The sequence below is a fragment of the Capsicum annuum genome, chromosome 11, assembly GCF_002878395.1.
Source record: "Capsicum annuum cultivar UCD-10X-F1 chromosome 11, UCD10Xv1.1, whole genome shotgun sequence".
Classification (NCBI taxonomy): domain Eukaryota; kingdom Viridiplantae; phylum Streptophyta; class Magnoliopsida; order Solanales; family Solanaceae; genus Capsicum; species Capsicum annuum.
In genome coordinates this window covers 109,800,596-109,817,338 of record NC_061121.1, presented here as the reverse complement: position 1 = coordinate 109,817,338, position 16,743 = coordinate 109,800,596, and the positions used below count along the sequence as shown (strand labels likewise).

Genomic DNA, 16,743 nt, shown 5'->3' with positions numbered 1-16,743 from the left:
TCCTTCTCAAATCTTTTTTTTTCAGTGACTTTGGACACTGGTTTCCTCACCATGACTCTCTTGGCTTTTCCTTTCCCAGAGAAAACAACACATTTTCCTCTTACTCTAGCCTTAGTAGCAGCTACACACCGTTCAACATCAGAATCAAGTGACTCATCATCATAGTCACTTAAGGTTTCGGACATGCTATCAAAGTCACAATCATCACTGTCACCATTGTTATTAAACAGACTCTGAGTATCCTCATCTGAATCATCAACTTGCATTACTTTTTCAGCAACAAGCTCAATCACATATATTCCATTCTACTTTGGGATTCTTCTTTTCTTAGATGAGTGAATGATCGAGTGGATAGATCTGCAACAAAGTCTTAAATTAACCTGGTCCTATACTATTCTAGTGATTTCATCTGGTGTGCTGAATTGGTAGAGTGTTGAGGCTGGTAATGTTGTGTACCTGGTTGATCAAAATAACGTTCTCAATTCTGGAGAGGACTTGCTTGATAGATATACTAAGGAGAGTTGGTTGGGAACAAGTTGAAACGAACAAGAAAGGCAGAAATGATAAGATCAAGCTGGATGCAAGTTGCACACATAATCCTTCATACATGGCTATGATTTGATAAGCAGGTATCCTGATTAGATGATGTCTTACATGTCTAATTTAGTCTCATATCTTCTGTAGATATACACCCATGGCAAGGAGGAGAAGATATGAAAAAGAGAGGTGAGACAGAACAAAGTGATTGAGTATAGAAAATCATATAGAGATGAGGTCCCTAATCAAGGCAGTATCACTTACTATTCCTTAACAATGGCTTTTTAAAATTTTTAATGTTGTGTGCCACGTCACTTTCCCGCCTCTTCATAAAAGCTGTCACCCTGACTTTAAGTCCAAGAGATGCAACCATCTGACCTGACACTATCTCATCAGCCATGACTTTTCAAGAAATTTGAACCGTTCTTTCCTTCCTATTTAAGATCAAAATCAGATTTTTTTTCCTATAATTTTGAAATATTCTCTCGCCTATAGCCTATCAGTTCCCTAACTGTTTCCACTATTTTCCATTGACATAAATCAGAACACAAGGTAAACTGGCTTCATCCTTGGAAACCAACAATTTCACTAGGTAAAAGTAAACTATATTTAACTTGTATATTTGCTTAACTTGATCTTTTTCAATCTGGTAGAAATCTTCACAATTCTTAAGGACTATCTGAAGGTCTTTTAATCCTGACCATTTGATGTTGTTGATTATCTGAGTTTTCAAGGATAACTTGTTTGTCCCCTTGCATCACATCACTGTAAGCATCGGACTAGTCATCCACTTTGACAAATCTAAGTACTAACTTCTATACAAAAGCGTTAATTACATGCCTCGTTCTTTGGAAAAGAAAAACAAAATCAAATGAGATAATAATTCATCCCTGGAAAAGAAAAACAAAATCAAATGAGAAAATAATTCATTCACAATATAAAACGAGTCAAGGAGATAGCTAATGAACAGACACAATTTTAAACTCTGTAACCAAGCATTCAAAAATGTAATTATACAAGATAGCAGTAAGTTTCTTATTTATTCAACAATGGAGGAAGTACAGAGTTTGATAGTGTTTGTAGAAGAAAGAAAGGAAAAGAACTGAGAGAGGAAGAAGATGAGAGAGAAGAGTAACTGTCTGTATTCATCATACTTCAATGTGTATAGTCATATACATTTATAGGCTAGAGATTAGGCTAACTAACTAACTAGCCGTTAGCGCTAGCGTAACTAACTGAAAACAGTTATAACAGAAAAACAACTAGTCTATTATTGCTTCTTCTAGAATCTTCCACACTTGAGACTTCTTACTTTTGTATTCAACACTCCTCCTCAAGCTAGGAAGGTGAAAAAGTGTCACACATTCCTAGCTTGTGATTTAGATGCACTTGTTGAGCCTCGGTGAGGCCTTTGGTCAGCATATTTGCAGGTTGATCTTGTGTAGCAATATAGTTTGTAGTGATCATCCCTTGGCTTATCTTTTCTCTTATGAAGAACAAATCAATGTCAATGTGTTTAGTTCTCTCATGGTAAACTGGATTGGCAGGTATTTGAATAGCTGATTTGCTGTCACTAAACACCTTGATTGGCAGCTTTACTTCCATTCCAATTTCCTTTAGCAAGCCTAGTATCCAAACCAGCTCAGCTGTTACAGCTGCTAAGCTTCTGAATTCTGCCTCAGCTAAACTTCTGGAAACAGTAGCTTGTTTCTTTGACTTCCAGCATATAACTGACTTCTCAATTTTTAAAAAGTAACCAGTCACTGATTTCCGGGTTTGAGGACATGATGCCCAATCTGCATCACAGTAGGCATTCACCTGATCACTTGGTTCACTAGACAGTAACACACCCTGACCAGGTTGATTTTTAATATATCTCATAACTCTGATTGCAGTATCCGTGTGAGATTTCTTTGGTTCTTGTAGAAACTGACTTAGTGTCTGTACACTAAATGCAATATCAGGTCTACTTATGATTAAGTATAGTAACTTGCCGATCAGTATTTGATATACACCTTGATCTGCAGGACGATCATCAGTAGGTTATAGCTGTTTGACATGATTATCAAATTATTTTGAGGTCAGTTTGGCATTGTAATCCATTGGAGTAACCACTGGTTTAGCTGCTGTCAATCCCAACTCTGATAGTAACTCTAGAGTGTACTTCCTCTGGTGCATTAGTATCCCTTTGCTTGACCTTGCAAATTCTATACCAAGGAAGAACCTTAACTCACCTAGATCCTTCATTTTAAAGCTTTGTTGTAGCATAACTTTTGCATCTTCTATCAGTTTCAAGCTATCACCAGTGATTAGCATATCATCAACATACACAAGTACCAAAGTGATTCTTTCTTGTGTCCTTCTTATATACAGAGATGGATCATATTGACTTTGAACAAACTGAGACCTTAGTAAGACTTCTGATAGCTTCGTGTTCCATTGTCTAGGTGTTTGCTTTAAGCCATATAGAGATTTGGTCAGTCTGCATATTGAATTCTCCCCCTGACTGGCAAATCCCTGAGGCAACTCCATGTATACTTCATCAGTGAGGTCACCATTTAGAAATGCATTGTAGACATCCATCTGATGAACAAACCGATTCTTCTTTGCAGCAGTAGCAAGAATAGTTCTTACAGTTTTCATCTTCACAACTGGTGAGAAGGTTTCTTTGTAGTCAATCCCTTCTCTTTGTCCATAACCCTTTGCTACAAGTCTGGTTTTAAATCCTTCCACTTCACCTGAAGCCTCATACTTCACCTTATATATCCACCTGCAACCAATGGTTTTTTTACCTTTAGGAAAGGGAACAACCTCCCAAGTATGGTTGGAATTTAAGGCCTCTATTTCAGTCTTCATTGCATCTACCCATCTAGGATCTTTGCAGGCCTCAAAGTAGCTTGTAGGCTCAGTAACAGATGAGTTTTTCACCACAAAACTCTTATAGGACTGAGATAGTTTATCATATGATACATGATTAGCAAGAGCATGAGGTACCTTCTTTGTATTCTTAGAGACAAAATCATTCATCCATGCTGGTGACTTCCTTTCTCTAGTTGATTTCTTTTGATCTTGAGCTGCAAATGGTTGAGTTGCAGGCTGTGTGGTATTAGGAACCCTTTGTAGTTGATAGTCTTGCTGAGTAACCTCTTGATGTTTGCTTGATCTTCTTTGATATACCTTGGTTATGGCCTATCTAGTAATAGGTACATGAGGTTGTAGGTGTTCTTGCTGGTTCATAAATGTTCGGAACCTCTTGAGATGAGACATTTATAGGAGCCTGCAAGGGTGCCATAACATCACTTGCTGCTGAATATTTATCTTCTAATGGAAACACGTGATAGGGAATTTGATCATCAGTTGCTTCAAGCTTGAAAGGAAACACATCTTCCCTGAAAGACACATCCCTGCTAACAAAGAAAACATTAATAGATATGTCATATAAGACATATCCCTTCTTAGTACTAGAATATCCCATCAACACAGTTGCTCTTGATCTTGGCATGAGCTTGTCAGACTCATTTAGCACCTTAGCATAACAGAAACAACCTATTACTCTTAGGAGCTCACAAGATGGTTTAGTACCATATAATTTCTCATATGGAGTATAATAATCAATACTTGAACTAGGTAACCTGTTTATGAGATACACAGCAGCTAAAACACAATATCCCCAAAACTTAACAGGTATTGTTGCTTGAAACCTCAATGCTCTTGTGACTTCTAGGATGTGCCTGTGCTTTCTTTCAGCCACACCATTCTGCTGAGGTGAATAAGAACATAAGATGTGATGTACAATACCCTTGGTTGCAAATAAACTACTGCATAATGAGTTCACAAACGCAGTTCCATTGTCAATTCTAATTACTTTCACAGTTTTGCAAAACTGTGTCTTAACATACTCAAGAAATTGTTGTATCTGCACATACACATCTGACTTGAGTTTCAATAAGAACAACCAAGTAAACCTTGAACAATCATCAACCACTGTTAAGAAGAATTTATTACCATTCATAGTAGGAATTCTATAAGGTCCCCATAGATCCATATGTATTAGATCAAAATAATATGCAGACTGAGTATTACTTGTAGGAAAAGGAAGTCTGGTTTGCTTGGCACAAGGATAGATAGTACATTTCTTTACTCTATCTTCTACTACATGAAATTTTAGTAGGTAGCAACTTTAGAAGTATATTAGAGGAGGTATGTCCTAATCTTTTATGCCACAGATCAACCTTAGCTTGGGCTTTACTTTCATCAGCTTTAGTAGAGACTTTTGTTGCTGCTGCAACCTTCATTTCGTGAGTATTCACTAAGAGATACAGACCTCCATCAAGCTTACCAATCCGCCTCACCTTTCCAGTACAAAGATCCTGAAAAACACAAAAATCAGGAAAGAAGTTCACTGAACATTTCCATTCCTTGGTCAGTTGTGTTACTGAAAGCAAGCTGCATGTAAACTAAGGAATATGATACATATTTTGTTATACTATTTTCAGCAGACACATAACTAGATCCCATATGTGTAACTTCAGTCAAATCACCATTAGGTAAATACACCCTTCTTGGCTTATCTATTTTTGTTATAGACTCATTCACTAGTAGGTCTAACTTTCCAACCATGTGATTTGTAGCACCAGTGTCAATTATCCAATTTCTTGACTTATATGAAGCTAGAAATACACTAATACCTGCATTTGCAGCATTTGTTGTCTCAGTAGAAGTGTTAGCACCACTATTTTTGTTGATCATCTTCAGGATTTGATCATATTGTTCCTTAGTAAAGGCTGTTGTTCCCATCTGACCTAGTTGATCCAACTGCATTTCAGACTCTTCTTGATGGCATCCATCATTGAACCAGTTACTTTGGACAGACCTTGAATGTGAACCTTGCCTTGTAGTTATTTCTGTAGTATCTTGAGAATCACTAGTCACCTTATATGTTGTATTAGCTCCTTCGGACCTGAACCTCTTTTTGAACTTGTGATCTTGTGGATATCCAACTAACTTCCAATAATTTTTCTTAGTATGACCTTTTAGCTTACAGAAGTCACATTGCAAATTGTAGTTCTTCTTGAATTTTTGTGTCCCATTTCTTGTAAACATGGCTAAGTCAAGACTTCTACCAATGCCTGCAGGACCAGATCCTAGCACACCTGCATTAGTAGCTATAGATTGTTTTTTATCACTCATTATCATGGCATATGCCTGATTGACAGTAGGTAAAGGAGCCATAAGTAGTATCTGACTTCTAGCCTGTGTATATGTTTCATTTAGTCCCATGAGGAACTGAAACAACTTCAGTTTTTGTAGATGTAGGACAAACTCCTTGGACTTTCACAATCACAACCAGGAGTAGGCACAAGTGCCTCAAATTCTTCCCATAGATCCTTCAGTTTTGAGAAATAGCAGGACACAGAAGCTTTTCCTTGAGATAGTGTTGCAATTTCCTTGTGCAAATTGAAAGTTCTAGCACCATCTACTTTGTTGAATCTTTCAAGCAACTCATTCCACACAACACTTGCAACTGATGCATACATGATTCCACCTAATAACTCTTTAGACACAGAGTTCATAATCCATGATAATACAATAGCATTTACTCTTTCCCAGTGGTTTCCCAGATCAGAAGAAAACTTTTCTTTAGTGCAAGAACCATCAACAAGTCCTAATTTATTCCTTCCTAACACAGCTACATGCATAGACATAAACCAGATAGAGAAATTTTCCACACCCGTCAATTGGAAGGAGATGATTTGCGTTCCACTAACATCTTAGGGACTGAGAAAGAGAGGATGATTGTAATCCATTGCAGTAACAGCTCTTGTACTGCTGGTTGATCCACCTCCCATTTCGACACCATTTGCCATTACTTGAACCTTCAAATCTTGACTCAAGAAATCCTTCAACAACTTGAAAAAAATCTGAATCTGTGATTGAGCACTTTCTTCAATCTTCAGAATCGACTAAGGTAGCTAGTTTTGATCTAGCCAACCTGGCTTTGATACCATGTAATTATACAAGATAGCAGTAAGCTTCTTGTTTATTCAACAATGGAGGAAGTACAGAGTTTGATAGTGTTTGTTGAAGAAAGGAAGGAAGAGAACTGAGAGAGGAAGAAGATGAGAGAGAAGAGGAACTGTCTGTATTCATTATACTTCAATGTGTATAGTCATATACATTTATAGGCTAGAGATTAGGCTAACTAACTAACTAACTAGCCGTTAGCGCTAGTGTAACTAACTGAAAATAGTTATAACAGAAAAACAACTAGTCTATTATTGCTTCTTCTAGAATCTTCCACACTTGAGACTTCTTTCTTTTGTATTCAACAAAAAAGAAAGAAACAGAACTCAATCTCGCAATTCTAAACAACCATCTGTAACCAAATATGATTAAAAAAAAAAAACAAAGTAATATTTCATCTCTCGTCCAGATCTTTAGGCTAAACAGAACAGTTAAAACTTAATGAATTAGTTCAAGACGTGTGACAACTAGCAGCAATCGCCATCTCGTGGACATGCAGTTTCACGAAGTAAAAACAATATCAAAAGTTTTAGCTAATTAAGATGCGGCAAACTCCCCAGTAAGCATGTATACACTCAGCTTTTGAAGACCTCTATAGTACAAAATGGAATTACATATCCTTGAGATACGGGGGAAATCCTCCCTACCTACTCCCTCCATCCAAATTTGTGCCACTTTCTTTCCTTTTTAGGCAGTCCCTAGAAGAATGGCATATTTCTATATCTAGTCACATTTTAACTTCAAACTTACCACTTACCCTTGATTAGATGATTTATAGCCACAAATATCAACGGCACACACTGGAACACAAATGTCTTTTGTTTTTAACAAGAGAACTGGACTACGAGTTTCAAAAGTTTCCTTTCATTCTTAAACTCTTTGTTTGAACTCTTTGTTTGGTCAAACAACATCACATAAATTGAGAGGGAGTTGGTTTTTTCTTTTGCGAATGTACAATCATAATTTTTTTTTTAATTTATACAAGTCCTCTCAATATGAGTTAAGAGAATAACATTCTTACATTGAAGATCTCCATAATATTATTCATCCAACCATATAGAAACACAATTGCAGATGGAAAACAACCACCTTTTTTTTCTCACAAGGAAACTTACTTGAAGCCTGAAAATAGACATAAAATTAGTGATAGAAAACTTGGAAAAGATATCACGACATCACGTCATCCAAGGAATAGAAAACTGAGGCTAGAATACGCTTCTCTCCCTGAAAAAGAAATTACAAAGATGAAGTTAGTATGTAAGTAGGGCAATATAAAATTAGAATAAGATACACAACCCAGCAGCCTTCTTGAATGCAATTGAACAAGCCATAATAATCTTTTAATAGCTGCAAACATTACCTCAGTCAAACATTCATAGAAATTGAAATCTGTCTTTTGTCTGCTGAGCACGCGTAAAAAATGCTTGAAAGGTGGCATGAAGGATTCACAAGCTTCATCTAGACACGTGCAATCATAATATCTTTCACTTCCAGACATTGATGCCAAGATAACCAGTACATCCACAAAGCAGTCCGCCTTCCAAGGGAATCCAAATATAACCCACTCTCGATAATCTGTAGGATAATCTCAACCAAAGTGATGTTTGCTTAATCAGTGTTATCAAATACTATAACACAATATGAAAGAAGCTAGATCGCCGAGTCAGTCCCATGTCTCATTAATACTGCAACAAAAGATACAAGTAATAACAATGAAATAAGCTTACCACAGCGGATAAATACTCATTCAAACTCACCTTATGAATTGTGGAAGCAGGAGGGAAAGAAACTTATAACGGGAAAGTGACGTGCGCAAAATTACTGCAATAACACAAGTGACAGTGAGACATCGCTACAGCTTTACGAAATAGTTTGTAAAGGTGCAGATAAAATGCCACAAAGTCTTGAATGGCCTTTGCAAGAAGGTCCAATTCGCCTGTACTTCTGCTTTAGAAAGAATACTACTAAGTCCATCGTGCCAAGTTTCCAAAATTACTGGCTTTGGTGGCTAAGACTTGCTCTTCTTGGTTTAATCTTCCAATTCTTTTTCCACCTGCATTGGATATCAAACTCGGGGTTGGCTCATAGTTCAAATACTTGAATTAGAATTAATAAGTGCAACTTAGTACAGAATGTTATGCTATATAATAAGAAGAAATAGAAATAACAATGGTATTTAATAAGTTAACAATATATAATTGATTGGTCATCTCTTCCAAAACAAACACTCACAATAAATTTTAAGTAGAATAAACTCCCACTACAAAGTTACAAAAACATTTTGAACGGTTTGTGAAAAATGGATATATGAGTTTGCCAAGCTGATTACCTAGACTCACAAAAACAAAAACATGATCTACGCATTTAGACTAGCATGCAGATTACATTGAGGTATAGCTCAACAAGAAGAAAACATACCCAATATAACTCCTGTATGGTTGTATGGTTCTTTGATCCGGCAGGAAACACCAGTACAGCTCAAACCATTTCCAGAGAAGCTAGTCAATTTTGTCAAAAGACAAATAAGATCTACGTAAAACCAGTAACAATTTTTGCCACTTCATTAGCATTATCATACTTCCCTTTTGAACACAAGAAAGCAATACGACAATAATAAGAATTGAAGTCGAACAACTGGGTTACTTGAGTGTCTTGGTTGTGACGGCTGTTTGATGCCTTCACCAGTCTCCGACTCTCACATGATCTGGAGTCTATATCTGTTTTGTATTTGCAGAATAAGTCTTTATAATCGACTCTCTTCTCTCTAACAGGGAAAAACATGGACACCACTTCATTGAGAATATTAACTGCCTCTTGGATGCTTCCTTGCTCACACAACAGAGAAAGAAAACTTCCAATAGACTCTGTTCCAATCTCGCTTTCAACTCTCCCAAGAAGATCAATAACAGATTTTGATTGAAACATCTCTCTCAAAATGCATCGAGATTCTTCCATCCTGCCTTTATTACATAAGCCTCTCACCAAGTACATGAAACCCAAGAAATCAGGAAGTGTACCTCTTGTTTTGAACTCAGAAAAGAACCCAAGAGCTCCCTCCATGTCACCCTTCTGACAATAGCTATTAAGTACAGCACTGACAGTGAATTCATCTGGTATTAGGTCTTTAGCTTGTAAATCAAGGAGAAGCTTCAAGGTTTCCTCAACTAGACCAAACTTGCTGCATCCATCAATTAATGAATTGTATATGTGAGTACTCGGTCTAAGATTCTTTAGGGACATTTCCTCAAACAACCTCCTAGCGTCCTCTAAAAGACCTTCTTTTGATAAAGTGTCAATGAGTATCCCATATGTGATTTCTGAAGGAACAATATCATCCTTTTCTAATGAATCAAATAACCGAAAAGCTTCAAACATACACCCTTGACGACACAGCCCATTGATAACTGAGTTATAGGTTACAATATTGAAAGAAACTCCATTATTCTTGGCAAAATTACAAAGATATAACGCCTTGTCAATATGTCCTCCTTTGCAGAGGCCGTCAATAACAATTGAGTAGTCAACCACATCCAAGAGCGGTAGCTTGTCTCCCGCTCCCACAACAAGGTTAAAAGCATCCAGATATCGGCCACCTTTTGTCAGTGTCCTCAAAACTTCGGCAGGAAAAGTTACCTCAGATATGTCACCTTTCATAGTAGCAAGAAACTGAAGCGCAGTTTCTACATTTTTAATGCAAAGAAAGTACACAAGTATCTCCTTTGTTCTAAGCTCAAACATCCCATAATTCTTTATGAATGTTGTCAAAAGGAGGCCAGTCAAAAAAGTTTTGCCACCACAGAGAAGAGATCTCATTATAAGATAGTAAGATTTCTTGCTTAGTACAAAACCATTTCTTTGGATCACCATTAATAGATCGAATGCAGCCTCTGATAATCCTTTGTTGCACAAGAAAGAAACAGAATCAGTACACATTGAACAAAATTTTTCATGCACAGCTCTTCCCAATCTCTGAAACAAATCTAACACTCCATGAGCACCCTTAACACCAAAGAGCTTTTTGACCAACATCATATAGATCCTTGTACTTAAAGGCAGACCTCGATCTATTAGTTCAATGAATACTTCAGCTGCCATGTCCGGCATGTCATTCTTACAGAGCCCCTGAATCGTGCAATTGTAACACGCAGCTGAAGTTGTAGATGTCTTCCGAAATTGATCAAACATTTCAAGTGCCTCATCTATCATTCCTACTTTTGAGTAACCTTCAATCATTGTGCAGTAAGTAACAGAATTGGAAGTCAAGCCCATCTCCGATATTTTCTTATATATGGCAAGAGCATCCTCAAACAACCCCACCATAAATAGGCCTTTTATAAGCAAGTTGCACATAGTAACATCCAGAGAAACAGCAGCTGCTTCAATTCTATTTTTTGTTTCCAGCATTCCCGTGACATTTTCTTCTTCGATATAACCATGTAACAACGTACTGTATGTAATAATATCTCCGGGGATTCCCTTAGAGACATCATCAGCCTCAATCATCCTCCCTGCTTTGCACAACCCATTAATAATGGTGTTATATGTCACAACACTAGGTTTTATACCTTTCTTCTCCATTTCACCTAGCAGTTCAAAAGCACGTTCTATGTCACCCTTCCTGCACACACCATCAATTAACACCGCATACACAAACTCATCCGCTTCAATCTGCAAATCTTCAACCAACTTAAACACAGCAAACGCCTCACACATTTTCCCTTTCTTGCAAAATCCTAATATCACCGCTGTAAGAGTAACCAAATTAGGTTGCAGACTGTGTTTTCTCATCCTGTACAGAAACCCAACTGCTTTCTCCACATGTCCCTCCTTTGAAAACCCATCAATAAGTATCGTATATCCTATTACATCCAACTCAATTCTCCTACACACCATCTCAGTGTATCTACAGAGCGCCTCTTCAATTCCTCCTTCCCTAAAATATCCATAAATCCAATTACAATAAAACACACCATCCAATTCTAATCCATCCATCCCCATCTTAGCAACCAAATCAGAGATCTCGTTGATCCTTCCCAACCTACAATAAGCACTTACTAATCCCGTATAAGTAACAATATTAGGCTTCAAACAACCTAAACTCACAGCATTTTCGAAAAACTTAACCGCAATATCAGCATTTCCAACACTCAAAAACCCGGAAATCACACAACTACATACAAAATTATCAAAAGGGTATCTATTTTTCTCACTATTCATCGACTGCAACACTTCAATTGCCTCATCCATCCTTCCTTTACTACACAAAGAGTAAATCAATGACGAAAACGTATACGAAGAAAGCAAAAACCCATCACTTACTAAACAATCTTGGAGTGTAGAAAGCGCCTTTCCGGGGTTTCTTGTTTCACAGAGTTGTTGAATTGATGAATTAACAAGTCTTTTTTTGGCTTGTATGAAAATTCTGTGTGAATTGGAGTTTGGTTTGAATTGATTGGATTTGAATAAGTGGATAATGAGTTTGAATTTTTTGGATTGGGAAAGGAAGAGGAGGAACTGGTTGAAGTGTGTGGTGGTGGGAGTGATACCACTCTTTAATAGAGAAACAAGAATCATGCCCTATACTATACAGTTAGATTTGGGAACTTAAATGAAATCATAACAGAAGGACAAAATAAAAAAGTAAGAGCAAATTACTCTCTAAATCCCAAAACTGAAGAGCCTAATGCAGCCAAGTTGTTCTTTACTACTTGTCTGATCAGGTTTTTTGCCGTGTTGCATAACTTTGTCTCTCATTTCCGACGCAGGCGAGTGTAGAGTTCTCACTCCACCACCAAAGAATTAAGAACTGGGCGAGAAGCTAGAAGGATTTTTATTTTTATTTTTATTTTTATTTTTATTTTTACGAAAAAGGCTAAAATGTCTTCACCTATGTAAAATCATGTAAATATGCCCTCCGGCGATCACTGAAATGTCATTACTGTCTGTATATTAGGATTGGTTTAATTTTTTTTATCTAGCAGATTAATTTGATCATAATTCATTAATGATGTGTTTTTTATTGATTAATTAATAATTATTTAAAATAATTAAATTTTTCCTAAAATTTTAATTCATTCAAATTTAATAATTCGATCCACTAATAACATGTCGAAATCTAAAAAGTAGTGAATCTATTTGAATTATTAAATATTCACACCCTCTACAATTGATATCAGAGTCCAGTAATTCAAAAAAAATGGAAGTGAGATACATGTTAGAAATCAGAGTTAGAGTTATTAGATTTACCTATAAAAGATTTACCTATAACTTATTAAATTAATTATGCGAAGACCATTTAAAAATAGAAAAGCTTTTAGAAAAATTAAAGAATCTTTAATTAGTAATTATTCAGAATATATAAGCCTAAATAAAACAAAAGAAAACCCACAAAGATTAGCCTACTTAATTACATCAATATCTAGTATTGAATCAAAATTAATAATCCATCTAAAATCTAGAAGAATGAAACATATACTACCTAATTATAATAAAATTAGATTTAGATATCCGTCAAGATATTATAAATATAATTTAAAATGAATAAAGAACAACAATACAAAGAATTAAAACAAATTATTTCTGAAAAACGTAAAGAATTAAAATAAGAATAAAAAGACTACATTATAATATATTTGTCGGAGTTAGTAAAAATTCAATAAATACACAAAAAGATGAAATATCAAAATTAGAATCACAAATAGATAGTTTAGAATATATATGTCAACATGAACTATTCACAATAAAATGAACAAAGAAGAATTTATAATAGATGAAAAAATATATGAAAACCACGAAGGATCAAAAATAAAAATAGTATTTTCTAATCTAGGACGAAGATATAAGAAAATAGGTGAACATTTATATCTAATGTTAGAAAAAGAAGAATTAAAATTAGAAGATAAATTGACAGCAATGGTAAGAATAGAAAAAAAAAATGAAGAGATAGATAGGAAAAAGGAAATAGAAAAAATAAAACAACAAACTACGGAAGAAATAAGAAAAATAGAAGAAACTAAAAATAGTAGGATTGCTGAATTAGAAAAAGAACTACAAATGTTAAAAGAGCTGTATGAACAAAGACAAAAAGAAAAAGAAGAAAAAGATAGAGAACAGAAATTACTGAACGAAATAAATCAATTTAAGGAAAAATTGGAATAAAAAACAAAGAATTAGAAATAAATAATATAGATATTGAAGAGACAGATAATTATGATTCCGAAGATAGTGAAACATATACAGAAATATTAACAAATACAAAAAATTTAGAAATTAATGAAAAACAAAAAGAAATTAATGAGGAAAACTTAGAAAGTACCCACACAGAAATAAATACTCTTGATAAAAAAAAGATGAAAATATAATACCTAAAACAACGGAAATAAGAAAACCTATATATTATAAGAATAAGTTTAAAAAATATAATGAATATGACAAATGGACACCAAAACAAATAATTAATAAAAATTATAACTTTTTAGACCTAGACTGTGTAATAGATACAGAAAAAACAATACAATTATGGATAGGATATATGACAAAACAATTATTAGATAATAATATAAATATAACAGATGCACCAGAATATATAGAAAGAACACTAATAGGATCAGTAAAACTATGGTTTTCAAATTTAACTGAAAATTGCAAAAAAGTATTAAGAACTAATAAACCTATAGAAGGAACATCATCAATAACAATTAAACTAACCCCTATAGAATTATTAAAAAAATATGAAACAGCTATAAAAGATGAATTTGGTAGTACGACAACAATGGAAGAAGTACAAGATGAAGAAAAAGATACAAATAGAAATTTAATGTTAAAATTAGCAATATGTAATATGTGTTATATAGACGAATATACTTGCGCATTTAAAGAATATTATTACAAAGGAGCATATAGTATAGAAGAAAGTAAAGAAATAAGAAAATTATATTTTAGTAAATTACCCGAGCCATTTAGTTCAAAAATAATAAAAAGTTGGGAAGAAGCAAAAATAGTAGATACGTTAGGAGCAAGAATAAAATTTTTACAACAATGGTATAGAAACTTATGTGAAAAATATAGAGAAGAATTAAAAATGAAAAAAACGTTAATAAGAAATTTAGCATGTTGCAAAAATAAAATAGCACCCCAATTTGGATGTGAAGAAAGATATTATAAGAAAAGAAAAAGACATAAGAAATATAAAAAATATAAAAAATCAAAATATAAATAAAAGAAACTGAAAAAAAGATATTATGTAAAAAAATATAAATATAAAAGACCATATAGAAAGAAGAAATCTATAAAAGAATGTGCTTGTTATAATTGTGGAAAGTTAGGACATTTAGCTAGAGATTGTAAAGTACCTAAAAATTCAAAAAATAAACAAATATCAGACATAAAAATAGATAATACAGAATATATGCAGATAGATTATATAGATTATGAATTAGAAAGTGAGGATAGTATATATGAAATTTCAGAAAACGAAACAAATAATGAAATAGATAGTGAAATAGATGAATCAAATGACTGAAGAAGATATAAAAATAATAACAAAGGAAGAATATTTAAATGATGAAGGAACGGAATAAAAAATAATATTTAACAGTAATATATTTGATGAAATAAAAGGAAAAGAATTAGATTTAAGTGTAGAGAAAATATTTAAAATACCAACAATAAAAAATATTTTTACTAGGAAAAAAGATGAATATTATGTAGTATGCCAAAAAGAACATGTAATAGATTGCAGATATGCAAAAGGAAAAGCTAGTATACCACTAGTAACAACAAGAATAATTAATAAAGAGATAAATGATATAAAAAGTAAAGGAGATCCAATAAAATATGTACACCTTGGAGGTACAGAGATACTAATAAAAGCATGTTTTAGAGAAGGAATAGATACACCAATAGAATTATATTTAGCAGATGATAGAATTATAAAACTTATAGAAAAAAGCATAATAACTGCCGTAAAAGGAAATCTAATATATCAAAAATTTAAATTTATAATAAGTGCAAATTATTCAGTAGTAGTAACAGATAGAAATATAGATAAATCATTAGTATTATATTGGAAAATATCAGGAATAGAATTAACCCCAGGAAGTAAAATATTTACAGCAAGATGCAAAAATCTATATGTATTAACAACAAAACATAAAATAACAGGAAAAAATAAGATTAACGAAATACAAATAGAAAGCCCATTCGAACAAATTGTAAAAACAATAGATTATAATGATTATAGCTATAGAGACATAGATACAGAAGAAAATTTAGAAATAGTAAATGATAGAATAAGTACAACGAAAAGAATAGCTAATGAAAAACTAGAATCATCAAGCTCATCAAAAAGAACAAGTTATGAAACAAATTCAATAAGTAATTTAAACCAATATTACATAACAGGAAAAATAAATGAAAAAGAATATCTAATAATTTTAAATACAGGACAAGAAGAAAATTATATAGCAAAATATCTAGTAAAAAATGAAGAAATAAAGACCGATAATGATATATGCCCAGATCTACCAAGAAGTTTAATAAATAGTAAAAATATAGCAAAAAAGAAATAATAATAGGAGTTAGAAAAATAAAAATAGAATTCGAAGTAAAGAAAGAAATGCAAAAAGCAGATATAATATTAGGAATAAAATGGTTAGAACAAGTAAAACCATACAATATAGAACATACACAATTAACCTTAACATATAACAAAGAAAAGTTATTCTTAAAAAGAGCCTTAACATGAAATGAAGATATATGTATTGATGAAGATAGTAGTAGAAGGATATTACAGTAGATATTATACGCCTATGATAGATACAGGAGCAGAAGCTAATTTATGTAGATATAATTGCTTACCAGAAAGTAAATGGGATAAATTAAAAACACCAATAATAGTTAAAGGATTTAATAATGAAGGAAGCTTAATTACTTATAAAGCTAGGAATGTAAAAATACAAGTATGAGATAAGATATTAACAATAGAAGAAATTTATAATTATGAATTAACATCAAAAGATATACTTTTAGGAATGCCATTCTTAGATAAATTATATCCACATATAATAACCAAAACAGACTGGTGGTTTACAACACCATGTAAACAAAAAGTAAGAGCAAAAAGAGTTAATAATAAAATAAGAAAGAAAACTGATTGGATAAAAGGAAGTGAAAAAATTACAC

At 33.4% G+C, this 16,743-nt stretch overlaps 1 protein-coding gene across 3 annotated transcripts; it reads right to left on the bottom strand.

Annotated features, from left to right (window-relative positions):
• Positions 1-7,513: 7,513 nt before the first annotated feature.
• On the bottom strand, positions 7,514-12,439 carry LOC107847768 (pentatricopeptide repeat-containing protein At5g57250, mitochondrial). Of its 3 annotated transcripts, none has more exons than XM_016692248.2 (4): positions 8,980-12,439; positions 8,319-8,614; positions 7,922-8,246; positions 7,514-7,785 (listed from the first exon to the last, which is right to left on the bottom strand). In XM_016692248.2, exon 1 carries the CDS (start codon positions 12,133-12,135, stop codon positions 9,091-9,093), a length of 3,045 nt encoding a protein of 1,014 aa, XP_016547734.1. In that variant the 5' UTR covers positions 12,136-12,439; the 3' UTR covers positions 7,514-7,785; positions 7,922-8,246; positions 8,319-8,614; positions 8,980-9,090. The 3 variants fall into 3 exon arrangements, with proteins under 3 accessions (XP_016547734.1, XP_016547735.1, XP_047254857.1); XM_016692249.2 differs by having other exon boundaries at positions 7,922-8,136; XM_047398901.1 differs by having other exon boundaries at positions 7,922-8,614.
• Between the last annotated feature and the right edge of the window lie 4,304 nt (positions 12,440-16,743).

Excerpts from the sequence above, each read along its gene's own strand:
- LOC107847768 (XM_047398901.1), bottom strand. The coding sequence starts at position 12,135 with ATGATTCTTGTTTCTCTATTAAAGAGTGGTATCACTCCCACCACCACA.